Genomic DNA, 15,900 nt, shown 5'->3' with positions numbered 1-15,900 from the left:
CAACTCTCACGTGGGCGCCCACCGTCTCCAACAACCACCGCTGGCAAGCTTGGCCGGCGGCCTCTTGCGAACGGGAGGCGTTCGGGACGAGGCACGGTGCCGCGGGCGGTCGAACCACGGAGAAGGCGCCTTTACGCTCTGGGTGCTCGCCGCCCCTCCTCCAGCCGCGTGCGGCAGCGCCCTGGGGGCCGGGCGGGCTGCAGGGCCGGGGGCCGGGGTCGCTCCGCAGCCCCGGGTCCCCGAAATCAGGGCGCGGCGCGGCACTGGGGGATTGTGGGGATTGTAGTAGGGAGGCGCCGCTCTCCGGGCTCTCTCTGGGCGGGACTTCGCTTCCCGGCGGCCGCAGGCAAGCGGGCGGGGCGAGTCGGGCATAGCTGCGGAGCGGCCGGCGGCGGCCCCGAGCAGCCGCCTCCGCGGGAAGCCCCCGGCGCGGGGCGAGGCGGGGAAGCGGCCGGCGGCCAATGCGAAATTGGCTGGTGCTGCTGTGCCCGTGCGCGGTCGGGGTCGCGCTGCACCTCTGGCTGCTGCTCGGCGGCCCCGGGAGGCACCCGGCAGGTAGGCAGCCGGGGGCAGGGCGCACGCACGCCTCGTTTGGAGCGGGAGGCGGTGGGGTGCTGCCACTCCCCACCCAAGGCGGGCCGGGGGTGGTTCAGGGTGCAGGCACCCTCCCCTGAGGGGGAGCGCTGGGCAGGAGGGGACAGAGGTGCATGCCCGGTGGGAATGCGGGGTTCACGCTTCCCTCCCATAGCATGTGTCCCTCTTAAGCCTTTCCCAGTTTTCTCAAAGAAAGAGCGTCCAGGGGGTGTTGTAAGGGCCGCAAAGCACAGAGGTGGGCTGCTAGCAGCAGACCTGCCCAAATGGTATGGGGGGGGGGTCTTGCAAATACATCATTGGAGGAGTGATGTGGGAAATTGAAAAATAAATGTACTGCATAGTATTTGGCCATCTATAGAGCTGATCACAAATAATTAGGTCAATTAAAATAAGTGATAAAATCCATTGGTTAGATTATATACAAGAAATAAATTGACCAACTCTTCTTATTCCCCTGAGTTTAGAGAACTAGCAATGAGGCCTCTCTCCTGTAAACCCTTAAGCATGTGTCAGGTTTCAGAGTAGCAGCCTGTTAGTCTGTATCCGCAAAAAGAAAAGGAGTACTTGTGGCACCTTAGAGACTAACAAATTTATTTGAGCTGTAGCTCACAAAAGCTTATGCTCAAATAAATTCGTGCCACAAGTACTCCTTTTCTTTTTAAGCATGTGTGTAATTTGAATTTGGGAAGTAGTTCTATTAATACAAACACATTGCATTAGAGATCACAATTTTTTCCCTTTTAGGGCAGGGTTGGATATTGTATAACTCTTTAACTGATTGAGTGAAGAAGCACATGCTGGGCACACAGTTGTTCAGGCATTTCTGTGGTTGAAAAATTCCAAGCAGCCTGCATGAAAATATTTGATATATAGATTTAGTGTGGAGCCAGTAGAATGCTTTTTGTTATTAGATAACCTACAGAGGAAAAGTGCATGAAAAGCTAATGTGGGTTTATAGGAAAACAATGAAGAATTATGTAGGACAAGAGAACAATTTTGTGCCTGTATTGTTATACTGGAGCTACTTCATTACAATTCAGCAAAGTGATTACTGGCAGTACAGTGGAACTTTCTTCATTGAGAGTCATCTGTTTTTTCGTAGATCAACTTAGTTATGAGCCCAATCCTGCTCCCATTCAAGTCACTGACAAAATTCCTCTTGACTTCAGTTGTGTAGGACAAGGTTCTATAATATGAATTGCCATTTGGACTTTGCTGTGTAATCAAAACCAGTAAGGATTTGCATTGCCCTTACTATAAAGTGGTTCATACTAAATCAAGGTGAGTGTAAGTGGATTTCACTTTATGTTAATACCTATTGGTCAGAATAGGCATTCTCATCAACTAATGAGATTACTCCATTGGTGGTGATTGTTAGAAGTAGATGACCATAAATAACTTTCCATGCTACCTGTCAGTGGGTTTCTGAAACTTTGCTATGGAGTTTTTTTAATTTGTTGGAAATGTTCTGTTTTGAAAAGAGACTAAGTAAAAGTGGTGTTTTATTACTTAGGAGATCTGCTTGGAGCCATGTATTTGGAGTCATGATAGCTAATTTTATTTTATTAACAAAAATATGTTTTTACTAGTACTGACTCCTATTAGCTGGGCAGAATCTACACAGCTAAGAAAGAATGAGATGGAGTCTGTTCTTTCTTAGGCATTTTTCTGTAGAATTGTTCACTAAATTCAACAGTCAATTAGTAACACCTGTCTAACAGATGTAAAGTCACTACGGTCATAGATATGTCAATGGGGGCCTGTTCTGGTGTGTGGAACCTGAATGATGGTGATGCGTGAGCAGGAAAAAATCCAGCTTGGTTTTCCAGATCCTAGGTTGAACTTGCAGGACTGTCTGTCAGAAAAAAATCTTTTTATTTGATCTGGAGTCATGGAGAGGCTGTAAACAGGGAACCCCTTGATGCCTTTTTTATAGTCACTTTTCAGCATTGCTCTCCAAATGTAAACGTTTCCAAAAGATGATCTAGAAGTGTCCTGGTAGAGAGAGAGAAATGCTTTTTGTGGGTTGTTGAAGAATATTTTAAACATGAGGGTAAGGATAAGCTGTTTATAGTTCCATACCGTGTTGCTGGGCCATTTATACTTCTACTGCTCTACTTTTTTCACAAGTTGTAGTAAAACTAATAATTTGTATTGAATGCTTATTAGATTGTTACAAGTTTGCTGACTTCCCTGAGGAAGTGATCCAGCAAGAGAAAGATATTCCTTTCCACTTCCTGCACCTCATATTTCTGGTGCTGACTTGTATCCTTTGGGGAAAAAAGACCAACCTCTCCCCAGGAAGGGCAGAGTCACAGTTTCAGAAATGCAGTGTTAGGGTAAATGATACAGTATTCGTATGTGACTGTTTTGTTTCCATGCTGTGGATTTCCATTTCCATCAGTTGTTACTCTTTCCAGGACAAACCCTAGTTCCTTTCAAGCCAATAGCAAAATTCTCATTCACTTCAGTAGGACCAATATTTGGCCCTAAGTGTCATACTGATGATGATTTTGATGTTAATGTATTGCTATTTGGGGAGCCTCAGTCCTGCAGACACTTCTATTACTATTCTTTATGCTCACCATAGCAAGTAGTCCATGTGACTGACTACTCGCACTGTGTCAAATAGTAGGTGCTAGCAGGATCAGGCCTTTAGTAGTCAAGCAAATGCACAATATTCTCTCTTTCCAGATTTTATTCTGAATTGTGCAGGGCTTGTTTAACAGTAACATATAGAATAAAGCAATGAACCTGAGCAAAGAAAAACACAGGAAATTTCCCCTGATATTAAGTGTAAAAATGAAATCTTTCAGTATATGGAATAGTTTCCTAGAGAAAGCACTTTGGAGCACTCTTGCAAAGAAAGTGAAAGGATCATGCACTTAATAGACCTTAAAAGCTTCTACAGACACATACACTATAGGAAACATTCCTGCATTGCCAGAGAGAGGAAAGATGAGCTAAGAGATTTCCTTCATCTATGATGTCTATTGTTCTGTGATTTTTGTTCTTCAAAGTGCTTTGTGAACATTAATAAAGTGGTGATAGGTTTATACCACAGAGTAGGAAATGGCCTTATTTTTTAAAACCGTTTTTGAAACTTGAATTATTAAGATGGTCTGGTACTGTTTGATAAAACCAGCCTTGTTACGTATTATTGATTAGTGAGGGGTTTTTGTTTTTATTTTGTGTGCCTACTGCTCCTTTGCCTTACCACCTGGATTCTTTGGCATGAACAAAAATTGAATTGATTTCAAAAGTGTTTTATAGTAACTGGGGCATAAAAATGTGTTCTTGGTGTGTGTGTTGGCATTTAGTTAACCTTTGGCATCACAGCAGTCACATAATTAGCCACTAGCATGGGTCAAAGGTGGCATGAACAGTGATCAGTCACAACATACTGAGCCAAATTCACCCTAATGTTACTCCGTTGTGGTAAATAGATTTACACTGGGGATTATTTTGCCCTTTGAATGGAGGTTTCCTCGAGAGTTGAGCTGCATATTGTGTTAATTGTTGTTCACATTATTTTGGGGCTGGATAGCCTGCATGCATTTTGAAAGAAAGGAGAAATAGATCTGGAAGTCTAATTACAAAATGAGGGTTCGGCAGATGTGATGTGTCTGTACTTTTCTCTAACGCGGATTAATCTAATCCAGCATATCTTTATTGTATCTTATTTTATCCTGGAAGCATACCAGATAGTTGTAAAACTCTTCAACAAATATAGTTCTTTTTGAGGTATGTTTATTGAAGAGAAAACTAAAAAGTGAAGAGAAACTTCTGTAAAAAGAAAATAGCCCTGATTCATTATTAACTGCACAATGCCTAAATTAACTTGAGTAAAACATGAATCCGAAGACCCTGCAGTAAATATGTGATTTTACAATTTCCCGTTTTATTGGAGTCCTGAATTTAATGATTTCTCACTCTGCCGAGGCATTACCAGCCTGCGCTATGTGTTGGTAATGTCACTTATACTGCTTTGGGCAGGGGTAGGGCAAGGTGGTGTCTGCAAGTAGAGATAAGAGAAGCCCATTTTTAACCATTCAGAAACAGAAATAATCTAAGATTTCCTGTGTGTTCCTTTTTATGAGTTTCATAATATTTTATAAAATACATTATAAAATTGCGAAAGATAAAACAGCTTCTGAAAAGTTAATTACAACCTGCCCCTCTCCCCAATTTTCTTTAATCCCTACAGATGGACTCAGTGCTAAGCAAATGTTCAGTTGATGGCACCACTGGTAGAGGCTATGTCTAACAGAAGTTGCTTATTGAGGGACTTCAGTATCTCCTCAAGAAGGAAACACACATTAAATTTTGCAAGGTACACCTTTGCTGAAATGCCCTCTGAGACATTGTTCCACATATGTTTATTTGGGCATTTGGCATCATTTAGAATTGGGCCCCTGTGTGTGTGTGTGTATAATGTCAATCTTTTACTGCCAAATAATTAAAAAAAAAAATACAGCACCGACTCTAGTTCCCACATATTGAACAGCACATGAATGCCATTGGCCATCATATGGCCTGGTTCAGCAGACTACTTAGCATGTGCCTAACTTTAGGCATTGACTTGAATGGAATTATGCACCTGCTTACTTAGGCTCATGCTGAATTAGTGCCACAGTGCGCATGGAGTATTCTCTGTGTGACGTATCGGAGGGAAAGAAAGTGAGTATGGCCTGTGTTTGGTTTTTTAGTGGAGTAAGAATTTGTTTAAAAACAAAATATACAAGCAACCTCTGAAGTTGTGAGCAAGACCACGTTCTGAAGGGAGAATGTCACTTCATAAAAGTGTGTTCCATTTTGGGTCTAAAGTACTTATTTGACAGGGTCATTTTAAGTTTTTCAAGCATCCTGTTCAGGCAAATGTTAGATTGCTCACTCTAAAACTCGATAATTTGTGGAGTGATTTTTTTTCATCTGCTTCTGAGGGCAGCAGGCTGACAGCCGTAGAATCTGAAATGGTCGGTCTACAGAACCGGCGGAGCACAGGCAGCAGCCACACAAGCTTTCCGAGAATGGCCTTGTGCCCTTTACTACAGGGACTCTCTAGGGGTGAGGGTGGCAGCTCGTTCTTCCTGCCCCTTTAGTCATTCACCTCTTGGCCAAAGGCCAACAAAAGTACCATTGTAGTGAAGTTGGTTTGTAAGAAAGACCTGTCCACTGGGAATTGTATCAATACCACCAGCTCATTTCTAAATAGGCCACTGAACAGTCTTGAGGTGGTAGCCGTCTTTTGAGTTTAATTTTTATTCTATGTCTCGATAAGGCATTCTGTGGCCAAGACAGCCTCAACTAGTAATGGTGGGTTAAACTGCCAAATAATAAGTTTAGTGCTATCGACAAGAGACTTCACAAACAGGACTTTTTTTTTGTATCTCCATTCCCTATCCCACGACCATTGCTGGTGGTAGTGGTCAGTGTATCTCAGATCTCTAGTTCAGGGCAAAAAGGTCTTGCCAGAAGTTTGTGAGTGCTGTATCATCACTGATACACTACCAGCTGCTATAGCATAATAGCCTCTCCAGTGCTTTTGTCTCCTCTTTACATCTGAGATGTTTACTAGAACTCTGAATGTTCTTTTAAAGGGGTATCATCCACAAAAAAACTTCCCTTCTGTCTAAAAAGTTTTGCTTACTGAAGCTATAAGTAACATCTAAGGGCTTACCTCCATCAGGGATTTTTGCACTGGTGCAGCTATGTGAGTGCAAACCTCCTGTGTAGATGTGCTGCACCAACATAAAGTGGATCCTACACTGATGTAACGTATCCCAGTCTCCATTTGGGTTAAGTCGCACCAGTGCTTGGCACTTACACGGGGGGTTGCATTGGCGTAGCTACATCACTGAAGAAATCCCTAAAGCAGGTAAATTCTAAGGCCTGGTCTACACTGGGGGGGGATCTATCTAAGTTATGCAACTTCAGCTACATGAATAACGTAGCTGAAGTCAACGTACTTAGATCTACTTACTGCGGTAAGATCTACTTCACTGCGATAGGTCAACTGCTGACGCTCCCCCGTCGACTCAGCCTACACTTCTCACTCCGGTGGCGTACTGGAGTCAACGAGAAAGCACTCAGCGGTCAATTTATTGCGTCTTCACTAGATGCGATAAATCGATCCCCACTGGATCAATCGCTCCAGAGATAAGTGTAGACATGCCTTAAGGTGACTATAAATGAAAAAGACTGGGGAGAGAGAGAATGTCTTTCTCTGTTTTTTCCAGTTCGTTCATTTTGTCCATTTGTCTGCACTTTGTGAATAATGAGTTTCTCAGTATACTCAGTTTGTTTGATTCTTGTACACAGCTACACAGCCCATGGGAGAGTAAATCATGTGAAAAATAAGAAAATGTGATTGCATGCAGTAGTCCCCGAAACAACTTTTGGTTTGGAAGTTGATGGTATCCCTGGAACCTTTTGTCTTGGATACTCAGTTCTCAGAATCTTTTGAGTCCATCCCTTTATTATTTAAAAAAAAATAAAAAATCAGTAAGTGCAATTACTTCAAGTCAAAGTTTCAGAAGCCTCTATCCCAAGAAAGGGGAAAAAATTCATAGGCAGGAGTTGTAGACCAAGCAGGATGAGCAAGCATCTCAGAGAGGTGATTAAGAAAAAGCAGAAAGCCTACAAGGAGTGGAAGATAGGGGGGATTAGCAAGGAAAGCTACCTTATTGTGGTCAGAACATGTAGGGATAAAGTGAGAAAGGCCAAAAGCCATGTTGAGTTGGACCTTGCAAAGGAATTAAAACCAAAAGTAAAAGGTTCTATAGTCATGTAAATAAGAAGAAAACAAAGAAAGAAGAAGTGGGACCGCTAAACACTGAGGATGGAGTGGAGGTTAAGGATAATCTAGGCATAGCCCAATATCTAAACAGATACTTTGCCTCAGTCTTTAATGAGGATCTTAGGGATAATGGTAGAATGACGAATGGGAATGAGGATATGGAGGTAGATATTACCACATCTAAGGTAGAAGCCAAACTTGAACAGCTTAATGGGACTAAATCGGGGGTCCCAGATAATCTTCATCCAAGAATATTAAAGGAACTGGCACACAAAATTGCAAGCCCACTAGCAAGAATTTTTAATTAATCTGTAAACTCAGGGGCTGTACCATATGACTTGAGAATTGCTAACATAGTTCCTATTTTTAAGAAAGGAAAAAAAGGTGATCCGGGTAACTATAGGCCTGTTAGTTTGACATCTGTAGTATGCAAGGTCTTGGAAAAATTTTTGAAGGAGAAAGTGGTTAAGGACATTGAGGTCAGTGGTAATTGGGACAAAATACCACATGGTTTTACAAAAGGTAGATTGTGCCAAACCAACTTGATCTCCTTCTTTGAGACGGTAACAGATTTTTTAGATAAAGGAAACGCAGTGGATCTGGTTGACCTCGATTTCAGTAACGCATTTGATACAGTTCCACATGGGGAATTATTAGCTAAATTGGAGAAGATGGGGATAAACATGAAAATTGAAAGGTGGATAAGGAACTGGTTAAAGGGGAGACTACAACGGGTCCTACTGAAAGGTGAACTGTTAGGCTGGAGGGAGGTTACTAGTGAAGTTTCTCAGGGATCGGTTTTGGGACCAATCTTATTTAATCTTTTATTACTGACCTTGGCACAAAAAGTGGGAATGTGCTAATAAAGCTTGCAGATGACAGAAAAACTGGGAGGTATTGCCAATACAGAGAAGGACCGGGCTATCATACAGGAAGATCTGGGTGACCTTGTAAACTGGAGTAATAGTAATAGGATGAAATTTAATAGTGAAAAGTGCAAGATCATGCATTTAGGGATTAATAACAAAAAATGTTATAAACTGGGGACGCATCACTTGGAAGTAACAGAGGAGGAGAAGGACCTCAGAGTATTGGTTGATCACAGGATGACTATGAGCCGCCAATGTGATATGGCCGTGGAAAAAGCTAATGCGGTCTTGGGATGTATGAGGCAAGATATTTCCAGTAGAGATAAGGACCATTATACAAGGCACTGATGAGACCTCATCTGGAATATTGTGTGCAGTTCTGGTCTCCCATGTTTAGGAAGGGTGAATTCAAACTGGGACAAGGACAGAGAAGGGCTACTAGGATGATTCGAGGAATGGAAAACCTGTCTTATGAAAGACTCAAAGAGCTTGGCTTGTTTAGGCTAACCAAAAGAAGGCTGAGGGGGGAGATGATTTCTCTCTGTAAATATATCAGACGGATAAATACCAGGGAGGGAGAGGAATTATTTAAGCTCAGTACCAATGTGGACACAAGAACAAATGGAGATAAACTGGCCACCAGGAAGTTTAGACTTGAAATTAGATGAAGTTTTCTAACCATCAGAGGAGTGAAGTTCTGGAACAGCCTTCCAAGGGGAGCAGTGGGGGCAAAAAACATATCTGGCTTCAAGACTAAGCTTGATAAGTTTATGGAGGAGATGGTATGATGGGATAGCCTAATTCTGGCAATTTATTGATGTTTGACTATTAGTGGTAAATATGCCCAGTGGCCTGTAATGGGATGTTAGATGGAGTGGGATCTGAGTTATTACAGAGAATTCTTTCCTGGGTGTCTGGCTGGTGAGTCTTGCCCACATGCTCAGGGTTTAGCTGATCGCCATATTTGGGGTCGGGAAGGAATTTTCATCCAGGGCAGATTGGCAGAGGCCCTGGGGGTTTTTTGCCTTCCTCTGCAACGTGGGGCATGGGTCACTTGCTGGAGGATTCTCTGCACCTTGAAGTCTTTAAACCACAATTTGAGGACTTCAGTAGCTCAGACATAGGTTAGGGATTTGTTACAGGAGTGGGTGGGGGAGATTCTATGACCTGCATTGTGCAGGAGGTCAAACTAAACAATCATAATGTTCCCTTCTGACCTTAAAGTCTATGAGTCTAACTAGCACTGGAATCTTTTATCCTTTCCCCGGTGATAATGCCAGTAAATATGTATTTGGCCACTGAGTGTGACACTGTGAATAGGAGGCATATAGTCTCCGAAAGAAAGTAGTAGTAAAATCTATTTATGATGGAGGTTGTTGAAATCTGGTTGGGGCCAATATACTGCCTTCCAGTATGTAACCCTTACTGTGGTGTCCTGACTCAGCTCAGCGGTACACATTTTTACAAGAGGTTCTCTGGATGGCAGCTATATAACACAGATTAGCAGCTGTGAGTGCAGCTGCCTGTTTTATTTTACTGCACTTATTGCCATGAGTTAACGGGGTTAGGCAAAAGAGCAAAGGGAAAGTAAGTATTTTGTGCCAAAAGAATGTAGCATGGGAATTGCAGTGGGGGAGGAGAGGGGGAGACTTGCAAAGATTCACTGAGAAGCCTAAGGCTCCATAATGTGTCTGAGAGAGTCAGTCTTAGGAGAGTTCTGAATCTTGATTTTTAATGACTCTGTGACCAACGTACCAAAAAATGTTCCTTTCTTCTTAGCCCACTCCCACTATCTACAGTTACTATAATATTTTATGCTTTTATATTGTTCTTTACATCTTCGGAGCATTTCATGGTCATTAACTAATTGGTATTCACACTCCTCCTGTAAGATGGGTGAGTATTTTCTCCTGGGGAAAACTGAGCAACAGAGAGTGCCTTGCTCAGGGGCACAGCGAGTCTGTAACACAGCCAGAATTAGAACTCCAGAGGTCTGGCTTGCAGCCCTGCCCTCAAACCACAATGATTCATTTCTTGTGTTTAAGCTTTTTAGAAACTGCAAGTTGTAAACAGATAGTTACATAATCAGTATAAGGTAAGAATAGCATATTATGAGTAATTAATAAGATAAACAATAATAGAGACAACATCGGAGGCTGCTGTTACATGCATAAAGAAAACTCTAGCTTGTGAATGTGTGGAAACAGTTGAATGATGATGCAGTAAGTTTGTTCATTTCTGAGTTAAATATAAAATGATTGACTCAGAAGTCACTAATAGTTTTCTCTGAACTTTTACTGCAGATCACATGTATACAATGCTCTTGCTTCCTGAATGGTTCATCATAGGTTAATATCTTTTTCTGTACCTTTAGCTTTATCTCTTCTTTATATTAGTTTAAAGACAAACTGTTACCCTTTCCATTAGAGCTTAATAAATGCTCTTTCCCATTTACCAGTAATAAATAAGAAGCCTTGCCAGGCAAACAGGGGACTTATTCATCAATTTCAGCAAAATTTGTTTTCATTTTTTAAAAAGTGACTATCTCTTATGACTGAGAAGGCAACTTTCTGAAAGTACTGATGTGGTGCTGTTTTACTAAATCTACGGACAGCGTGAAACAAAAGAGAAGGGACCTGCTACCTCTAATCTCAACCAGGTTAATTCTGAAGGCTCTCTCTGACTGCCTCTATGAAGTGCTTTGTTAAGGGATTGTATCCACATGAGAGAGTTTCACCAGTTTTAAAACTAATTTAGTTTAATCAGTGCAAAACCCTGTGTAGACACTCTTATTTTGGTTTGAGTGGCCTGTTTTGGTTTATCTTAAATTCAGAGAAATTGATTTAAGCTAAATTAATATTTGCCTCTCTGTAACCAAAACAAAGAGAGTGCCAAGGATATATAAAACATAATGAAATAAATAGAGCAGACGCAGGCAAGAGACGGTATATGTGAGGAGAAGGGGGAAGAGGAGGAATTACAAGAGGACGTGTGAGCTACTTCTGATATTGCAGTCCCACCAGACATATGGCTGTTTTACAGATACCAGCTAATAGGGAGTACTGGCAAACTCTAATTGTATAAATGTCAATGGGGACATCTAAAACCTCCAGATAATCAGCATTTACCTATATAAGAGAAAACCAAATAGTATTCTGATGAAAGATTGTCTGACTTGAGCTGGGAATTCTCTCCTCTAACACTCGCCAGGCATTACTTAGATAGAGCAGTTATACACACTTATATGCAGCAAACAAATCTCACTCCTGAAATCTGTCAAAACTGCCATGTATGTTTATTTGTTACAAGAGCCGTAACTATCGGCTTTAGTGAAAACATGCAGGTTTCTGAGGAAGAAAAGAAATGCTAGTCTGTGTAGAAAGAAAATGTTTTGAGAGATTTTTTTGGGTCCTTCAGAGTTAGTTCCTAGGTTATATAAATTCTTTTAATTAAACTAATATCTTAACTTTCTACCTATAGTATGTGAAGATTGAAAGTGTGCTGAAACATCCATGTTTAAACAGCTTGCAGAAGTAAATTATCTTTAAAACCTAATATTGTGTGCCTTTCCTGCAAAATGTCTGTTACAGAGACACAATGGACGTAGGATTTTCAGAAATTATATTTTACTTCTCTTCCAATTCAGTCCCAGGTCACACATGTCCAGTCACCACGACACACGTTTCCTTCTCAGTGTTTAATGAGGGCACTGGTGTAGTGGATAGAAGTCTGGAACATAACATTGTATCATCTGGTTATAATGGGTAACTTGCAGATATTTTTAGACACCCTAAAATTAGACGTCTAACATGACCTTGTCTGTATTGTTTGCAGTAGCTGTGTTAAAGAACTCTGGCACTCACTCATTTTTAACTGTTTGGCTTAGGTCTCAAATTAAGGAGAGTGAGATGGAAGTGATCCCTCACCCCTGCTAAATATAAACCTCTCTCTTTTGGCTTTAGAATGGCTGATGAACAAAACCACGCAGATCCATATTAGCGGTCTGTCTGATTGGTTGTGGGCTCCTAGCCATACTTCTCAGGTTTCTCTTTAGTCAGAATCTCACTTTAAAGGAAGTACCATTTTTATAATCTCTAAATTTTAGAAACAATGCTTAGCAAGATCTAAATGTTATTTATTACTAGCATTTATGATGAAGTCCATTGCTGGTATATCTGGGGAAGACTCATGCCCACAACTGAGCAAGGCGAAAACATTTACCTTCTATAGGGAGATAATACCCCTGTCCCCAACCCTTTTTCCCACTCTCACAACTTTACAAGGGCAGAGATTAGGAAGGCCCTGCCAATAAACTAAATGGCAGTGGAAACTGAGCCAGCATGGACAAAGACATGTCTCTTAACACTCTCTGTGACCGCACTCAGCTTAAGTGGATATAGTCTAGTGGCAAAAGCCCGATGTCAAGAATGACTAGGCCCCGGGTTTTGTGGTAGGTCAGAGAAGGAAAGGCTGTCCATGAGGCAGCTGAGGCCAGGCTATTTAGGATTTTGCAGATTGTAAGCAGCACCTTGAATTTCACCCAGAAGGTTTCTGATAGCCAATGCAAAATGTGGAGAACAGCTGTGATGTGCTCTCACGGAGCAGCTTGCTCAGAAGGCAGCCACACGCACGCATAATTGGCTATCCCATCATTCAACCTCCAGAGGGGTTTTCTTTCGTTAGCTTTGAAGGTGTCATGCACTTGGTTACTTTAGTTTACCAGCAGTCATTTTCTCTGTTCTCTCCTGTAATAATTTCACAGCTCTGTAATGGTAGTTGTGGCATGTTGAAAGCATCTTCCAGGCTTTTGACGAACAACGTGACACAAATGCTGTTTCTGTTTTTTAATGCTCAGGACGCTTAATACACTTACTTCTGATGCGTTTTTTAATTAACGTTTACAGCTCAGACATTTGGGTTTATGTTTCTGTAATAAATAGTTGTTGTTTTAAACTCTTAGGTCCACTGGCTTTCTTTCCTCAGTGGGAACTGAAACGTTACGATGTTATCGTCGGTGTATTATCCGCTCGACACAATCATGAGCTGCGGAACGTTATAAGGAACACTTGGTTCAAGCACTTGAAACAACATCCAGCGCTGAGCCCTCGGTAAACCTTTTATAAATAATTTATATTGCTTGGGCTGGGTGAGAAGCTAGGAATCAAATGAGTAAATGTTGTTTGTTTTTTATTCTTTATTTTGGAAAAAATAAAGATAGGTTCATGCTGGTAAACACCTTTTATTATGGCTGACAGGGCACTTTCATTCTTAACTCTCCCTTAACGTTTTATAAAAATAATAGGCACTCTGGATTGAAATTAATTTTTTGAATGTGATTAAAATTTGTTATTTGAATGTGTGCAAGAGCGTTTTTCATCCATTAAGAAATGCTCACAGGGTTGCTCTGTGTAGTTGAATGATACACGTGGATTTATTTTACTGTGTAGTAGTAATTGGCAAGCATGTAACCGTAGTTCTGTTTTGATGTCAGGAGAAATTTGGTAGCAAGATACAACAATGGTCAAAATGTATTGCTGAGCATGTGCAGCAAAGCTATTTTGTTGACTGTGTATAGCTGCACCAAAGTACCACCCTCTGTTCATAAAAAGGCTGTTTCTGATGGTGCATTAATTGAAATGCAGTGTTTTTGAAGGCGTATACAGCCAAATAACCACACTTTCCATGTTTGCTGTGATCATTCACATACAAACAGAGGCTGGGGGGACTTTAAATCATAAGTCCTGAAGTTGTGTGTCTCTAGGAACAGATGCTCTTTGGCACCTTTCAGGATTGAGCCCTTATTAAAGTTTCATACAGTGTTTGTGAGTTTTATCTTGAGTCAGAGGAGGAAATTACCAACATTCAATGTTAATGCTTCATCATGGGTCAGGTTTTAATCACATCAAAATCAGGAAATGCAGTCATGGTTTCCACAGCAAATTTACCTTATGCTTCATTGCAGAGATGTGTACGTTACATGACCACTCAGTGTGGCATACTATTTAGCAGAGAATACTTGAGCACAGGCAGGATCATGTTTGCTGAGGGAACTACAAATTTTGAATTTCCCTTCTCTTTTGGAATTGATCTCTCAACCTTAAAATTGCATTAAAGTAGGTTTCTGTTTTCCGTATTGAATTGCTACTTCCTAACAATTGGAATGTCTAAATTGAGATGGATGCTGTAATAGTTACAGAACTTGCAGATATGTCCCATTATTTAATAAAATGAGAAATAAAACAACTGATAACAGGAAATTCCTCATTCTGCCTGATGTGAATAGTTTCTTAGTTAACTATCTTTTAAAATGAACTATTAATTCTTTTAAAATGACAGCACTTGGCTGTCTGTGTGTATCAATACAGTGTTTCATCGGAGATTTGTGCAGCTAACTCACTAAAATAAATAGATGGTCAAGAATAGATGGTCAAGATGTCTAAGCACAATGTTCTTATGAGCCAAGTTCAGTTTTAAACAATATTTATTCTTCTGTCAAACTCCAAATAAACAAAATCAGTATTAAAAGACTTTGTGACTAATGTTTTAAGGTAATCAGAAAGCTCAAACTATGGAAGGACAGGTCTTTGCATTGAAATTAGCATGTTGAAGATGAAAATAAATTACAGGTGTTAATAAAAACAAATTATTTTAGTGTCCTTGTGAAGTTTATAATAGGTGCACATGGCTGTGGTGTGCCAGTGGAGGACAGAGAAGATCCTTACTCCTGCAAACTTCTGAACATTACTAACCCAGGTATGAATGATAATCTTTTAAACTATTATATCATATTAAACAGAATCCTCTTTGTTGCGACACACGGATGGTTTAGTGGCTGTCCCAGTTAAGGGCCCAATCCTGCAAATACTACTGGACTTAGAGCTTACTCTCTAAGTAGGCACTTATATAGCCCACCTCTGAGCCCCATATGCAGACATTAATGGGGGAGATTTTCCAAGGCACAAAGGGCAGACCATTGACTTTCATTGGAGTTGGACATCCTTTTTGTCCCTTGGAAAATCTCCCCCAATTAATTTATCTTTTCAATATCTCTGTCACGTGGGGCTATTGTTCCCACCTCGCAGATGGGGAACTAAGTCAGAGAGCATTAAATGACTTGTTCAAGTTTGCACAAGTCTGTGTTGCTTTAGAACTGAGAACTTAACCCAGATAGTCCAGGTCCAGTGTCTTGGCCACAAGACCATGTGAGGCCACTTCTACTGAAGCGAATACTACATCTGATAGTGTTTGCGGAATCTGTCCTTAGGAGAAGAGGCAATTGTTTAAAGTATAAGTGTCAGAAAATACTTGAAATGAAACACTGTCCTCAATAAAATACATAACTAAAATTATATTTCCTGCCTTTCATTTTTCCTCCGTTGAATATTTACTTTGCAACTATTGTATTAGAATTTCACAACTATGATTCTAACTCCTGGTAAAATGCACTTGGCCTTTTTGGAATGAGTCACTTTAAATGCCACTTCTGCTAATTTAGTTCCAGTTAAGCAGCAGTCGTTGCCATTCAGCCTCCAAACGATAAATCAGATTCCTGAAGGAGATGGAATAAAACAGCTGTTCTTGTTAAATAGAGCACGGTGTTATATATAAGTGTGTGTGTGTGCGTGCTTCCGTTCAGTT

At 40.9% G+C, this 15,900-nt stretch overlaps 1 protein-coding gene across 3 annotated transcripts in view; it reads left to right on the top strand.

Annotated features, from left to right (window-relative positions):
- Positions 1 to 359: 359 nt before the first annotated feature.
- The window catches only part of B3GALNT2 (beta-1,3-N-acetylgalactosaminyltransferase 2), a 40,642-nt gene continuing 25,101 nt past the window's right edge, over positions 360 to 15,900 (top strand). Inside the window, exons 1-3 of one of the 3 annotated variants that reach the window (XM_048843822.2) lie at positions 360 to 555; positions 13,223 to 13,370; positions 14,915 to 15,015. In XM_048843822.2, coding sequence (XP_048699779.2) covers positions 462 to 555; positions 13,223 to 13,370; positions 14,915 to 15,015 — 343 coding nt within the window. In that variant the 5' untranslated portion in view covers positions 360 to 461. The remainder of the gene's footprint in view (positions 556 to 13,222; positions 13,371 to 14,914; positions 15,016 to 15,900) is intronic. The other 2 variants (XM_048843821.2, XM_048843820.2) reach the window with 2 other exon arrangements.

Source organism: Caretta caretta, chromosome 3 (genome assembly GCF_965140235.1).
Source record: "Caretta caretta isolate rCarCar2 chromosome 3, rCarCar1.hap1, whole genome shotgun sequence".
Lineage (NCBI taxonomy): Eukaryota > Metazoa > Chordata > Testudines > Cheloniidae > Caretta > Caretta caretta.
Note: the sequence above shows the minus strand (reverse complement) of the source record. Positions and strands in the feature narration are given on the sequence as shown.